The 4,195-nt window shown below is 46.1% G+C and overlaps 1 protein-coding gene across 1 annotated transcript; it reads left to right on the top strand.

Annotated features, from left to right (window-relative positions):
• Window positions 1-287: 287 nt before the first annotated feature.
• Window positions 288-3,862, top strand: aamp (angio-associated, migratory cell protein). The gene is made up of 12 exons (XM_057027608.1): window positions 288-449; window positions 520-622; window positions 776-916; window positions 1,003-1,122; window positions 1,479-1,618; window positions 1,858-2,002; window positions 2,086-2,169; window positions 2,295-2,410; window positions 2,495-2,574; window positions 2,705-2,795; window positions 2,875-3,029; window positions 3,119-3,862. The coding sequence occupies exons 2-12, from the start codon at window positions 532-534 to the stop codon at window positions 3,192-3,194; spliced, it is 1,239 nt and encodes a 412-aa protein (XP_056883588.1). The 5' UTR covers window positions 288-449; window positions 520-531; the 3' UTR covers window positions 3,195-3,862.
• The last annotated feature ends 333 nt before the right edge of the window (window positions 3,863-4,195 follow it).

The raw sequence follows: 4,195 nt of genomic DNA, 5'->3' as shown, positions 1-4,195 counted from the left end.
CATACATACATTATAATAAGTAAAGTAAGGTGCAAGTTGAGTGGGTCAGCGGGGTCGGAGGTTAGTATGCAGCTCTGAAGGTGGCGATACCTAATGTAGATGAATACAGAAGGGGGGGGCAGAAAAACTACATAAGAAATAACAGCACTAGTCTACTTGGTGAGGAGGAGAGGAGAACATATCGCGAACATAATTCATAGGACTGATTGGGATTAAACTCAACTTTATGATTAAACAGTGATTTATCAACTTTACACTATCGCCATCTTGTGGACAAGAGTTCTACGACCTGTGTTTACGTCATCACCATGCGCCTGTTAGGCAACGTGACAGAAATATGGGAAAGGAAATTTGACATTTAACTTTTACTTTTATTTGAACTGTACCAAAACTTAAGGTTTGTTCGCGACGTCGTAAGCTATTAAGACCCCGTAACGGTTGTTTTAAGCGTGAGTACTTCACCTTAAGTCAGCTAGCTTGAATCACAGCGTCATTTATCGGTTGTTTTTGTGTTCGTAGCCTCTTAGCAACATGGACAACACGGAGGGAAATGCGGTTGAGTTACACGGAGATGAGGAAATCATTGAAGTAATCGAACTAAACGACACTGAACCCGGGCCCGTGTGTATCAAAGAACACTTGAGCCACTTTTAGTAGTGTTTTATGCCTTGTGGGAGCAATGTATATGTTTAACCTGAAAATTAACTTTGAAGATTCATATTGAGCCATTGTTTAAGGATCCTTTTTTTCTTTAACTCCCGGTTCTCTTTCTCAGATGATTTAGCTGATGACTTGGGGGACGTCGACTTTGAAGACCCTGGAAACACAGGCGATGATGAAGGATGGGAGACAGAGGATGAGATGGAGGCTGAGGCGGAACAGGATGACAGCGACCTCACCTTCTCCAAACACAGCGGTAGTGGCAGTCCATCTTGGATGAGAATGTCTTCCCCAAGTCTTCTTCAATCAAAGTTGTCATTTTCCCGTTGCGTTTCTGTCCAGGTTCTGTTTTTTGTGTGAGTTTGGATCCTGCCACAAACAGCATGGCAGTGACAGGAGGAGAGGATGACAAAGCCTTCGTTTGGAGAGTGAGCGATGGAGAGGTTCTGCTGGAGTGCACAGGTGAGGGACAACCCCCCCCCAGCACAACACTTCAGTCCACACTGGCTTTCAAATCCACCCAGTTGCTCCACCCATTAGAGCCAAGGCACTTTAAAACCTCCATTCTGTTCCTGTCCTCATGCAAATTGATTAAATAAATAGAGAGATGTTGTTTAAAGGCAGTATAGCCATATAAACTCAACATTTGCTGTCGAGTACAAGTAGATGTGACAGGAAACTACTTTCATCATCATGTATTCAATAAATTGGTTTGGTCCTGGCTATCTTGTTTTCTCTTCGTCCTCTGAAGCTGTAAATTGTTTTCCAAACCGGCATGACACTAGACAGTAATTGTTCTCTCTTTATGTTACCTACAGGCCATAAAGACTCCGTGACTTGTGCCGTGTTCAGCCACGACTCCTCCTTGGTGGCCACAGCAGACATGAGCGGTTTGATTAAAGTCTGGAAAGTTGAAAACAAAGAGGAGATCTGGTCCTTCGAGGTGGGAGATTTAGAGGTAAGTGAATGTGTCTGTTTGTGCATCTGTGAGCACTTGGGCAGAATGCTCATTTACTGCAGGAATTTATGAGGAAATAAGAGGATGCCCCAAACGGGCGAGGAATTTTGGAGGAAACGCAATTGCAGAATCAATTTAACCAAGTTTAACTGTAGAGGAAATTAGAGGGAAGTAATCTGCACCTCATTGTGGAGCGTAGCTGTTAAAATGTGGTTTTGTCTGGCCTGCTTCCTCCCCAGTGGTTGGAGTGGCATCCCTGCGCACCGGTGCTGCTCGCGGGAACAGACGACGGCAACGTGTGGATGTGGAAGATACCGTCCGGAGAGTGCAAGACCTTCCAGAGCGCTGCGTGCCAGGCCACCACCGGCAAAATCCTGCCTGATGGTGACAGAGGGGTGGGGGGGTGATGACAAATGCTAAAACAAAGCTTCATCAAAATGTCAGAAACACAATAAGCTCTTCTCCAGGTAAACGAGCTGTCGTGGGCTACGAAGACGGAACTGTTCGTGTGTGGGATTTAAAGCAGGGAAACGCAATTCATGTCATTAAAGGTGAGTTCTTTATTTATTTTTATTGTCCTGATGTCATCATAACTCTGAAAGTTTTTAGGAAGACATTTGTTCATTTGTTATATGAGTCATAAATTCTTTAAATGGTTTCCATTGGTCCATATCAGGTCAGGATGGCCACCAGGGGGCGCTGACTTCCCTTGCATGTAACAAGGATGGCACTTTGGTGCTGACGGGCTCTGTCGATGGTCACGCCAAGCTCATAAATACCGCCACGGGCAAGGTGGGTGTCACTAACTCGGCGTCGCAGTCGTCTGTGAAGATGAACTTGCACTTAATCCGCTTGTTTCCGTTTGTGCTCGTAAAGGTCATCGGATCATTTTCTGTGAACGGAGACAAAGACGAAGAAGAAACTAATTCAGTCGAATCTGTGGGATTCTGTAAAACGTGAGTGTGGGGGAAAAAACGGCTGTGAGCTTCTTGGCGTGAATATCTTGCAGTGTTCCTGTCACTTTAGATGTCAATATGTTGTTTTCTTGTGAATCCAACAAAAATCCTGATTTCTTGCCCTTTCCAGTCTGCCTCTCATAGCTGTGGCGTACCTTGAAGGGACCTTGGCCATATACGACCTGTCGACACACGTCCTGCGGCACAGATGCCAGCACGAGGTGCCACAGCTGGAACAGTTTAACAGTTTGGTTTGATACATTTGGGCCCGGCTTGACGACTCTGTCCTCGTTCCTCCAGGCGGGCATCGTTCACCTGCAGTGGGAGGAGTCTTCTTCTGTGGTGTCCACGTGCTGTTTAGACGGAAAGCTGAGGTTATGGGACGCTCGCTCGGGCAACCTGGTGTCTGAGTTTCGCGGCCACACAGCAGAGATCCTCGACTTCACCGTCAACAGGTGCTACCAACCCCTCCAAACATTCCTGTGGAGATGTGTTAGTCTAACGTGCATGCGTGTCTAAATCTCGCCGTGGATTCCGATTTCAGGGAGGCGTCAGTGGCGGTGACGGCGTCCGGAGACAGCCAAGCCAAAGTGTTCTGCCTCCAAAGACCCGATCGATAAAAGAGACTTCTGATCACCCGACTGGAGAATTTGGGATTTGAAAACTCTTAACAGTATCCTCAGGAAACACCAAAAATGGAAACTAATTTAAAAAAACAGACAAGAAGCCACAGAGGATAAAAGCCTGTGAGTTAAGCTCCAGGTCTGTTTAGTCTAAAGCTAATTTTAAACTGTTTAGCAGCTCTGAGTAGAAAGAGGAGGTGAGTCAGGCTGGAGATAACAGGACTTCTGAGGGCCTTTTCTCATCACCCCTAATTAAGATTAATGACAGGAGAGTCCAAGCGCTTGATGGGATAAAGGGTTGATTAATTATCATCTGCATAAATCAATCAGATCAGTAGGACGGAAGTGCTTCCTGCATAGTCACGCAACAGTTATCAGTGTCGGTACCACTAAATTGATTTAGGGTAAACAGAAAAGGCCTGAAGTCCCCAAAACCTGTTTACAGGAAACATACAGAGCATTTTTCACCGACTTTGTTTAGACAGCAATAAAATGTTAAAATCCTTTCAGTATATCATTACTAAACGGTCTGCTTTCATCACCTTCCCTTCCAGCCCACCATTGTCTCCTATCGGAGTGTTTTCATCCAAACTGTACCACTTCTTGTTATCCACACTACCGTATAGACAGAAAATAAATACCAGATATGCTGTGACGTCCTCTCACTCGGCTACGCATTGAATTCCTCCATGGGAGACATTTGAAGTGCAGCGCTGGTCCTTTCAGACACCTGCCTCTGACGGCAGGGCCGGAACACGAACAGGATCGGCTGTGGATGCGGGTTCTGGGTTGCATAGATCAATAATCTCTGCTCCCTGCTGAACGGAGAGGATGGGTCCTCACGGCTCGGGTGGACGGGCTGAAGTAAAAACGTGAAGGTATCTGCACAACGTTGTCACAATGCTGCACATGGAGCTGCTCTGTAGAACATGTATGTGAAGGCTTCATTAATCCTGTGTGATTTATGTCGGCGTAGGCCAGGTTTGACCCTCAGCGGT

The sequence above is a fragment of the Takifugu flavidus genome, chromosome 3 (assembly GCF_003711565.1).
Source record: "Takifugu flavidus isolate HTHZ2018 chromosome 3, ASM371156v2, whole genome shotgun sequence".
NCBI classification, from domain to species: domain Eukaryota; kingdom Metazoa; phylum Chordata; class Actinopteri; order Tetraodontiformes; family Tetraodontidae; genus Takifugu; species Takifugu flavidus.
This window is presented reverse-complemented; position numbering and strand designations above follow the sequence as displayed.

Bases quoted from the DNA above. Each gene is read 5' to 3' on its own strand.
- aamp (XM_057027608.1), top strand. From the start codon at position 532: ATGGACAACACGGAGGGAAATGCGGTTGAGTTACACGGAGATGAGGAA. The intron at 917-1,002 runs GTAGTGGCAGTC...GTTTCTGTCCAG, and splicing joins CACCTTCTCCAAACACAGCG to GTTCTGTTTTTTGTGTGAGT. The intron at 2,170-2,294 runs GTGAGTTCTTTA...GGTCCATATCAG, and splicing joins CGCAATTCATGTCATTAAAG to GTCAGGATGGCCACCAGGGG.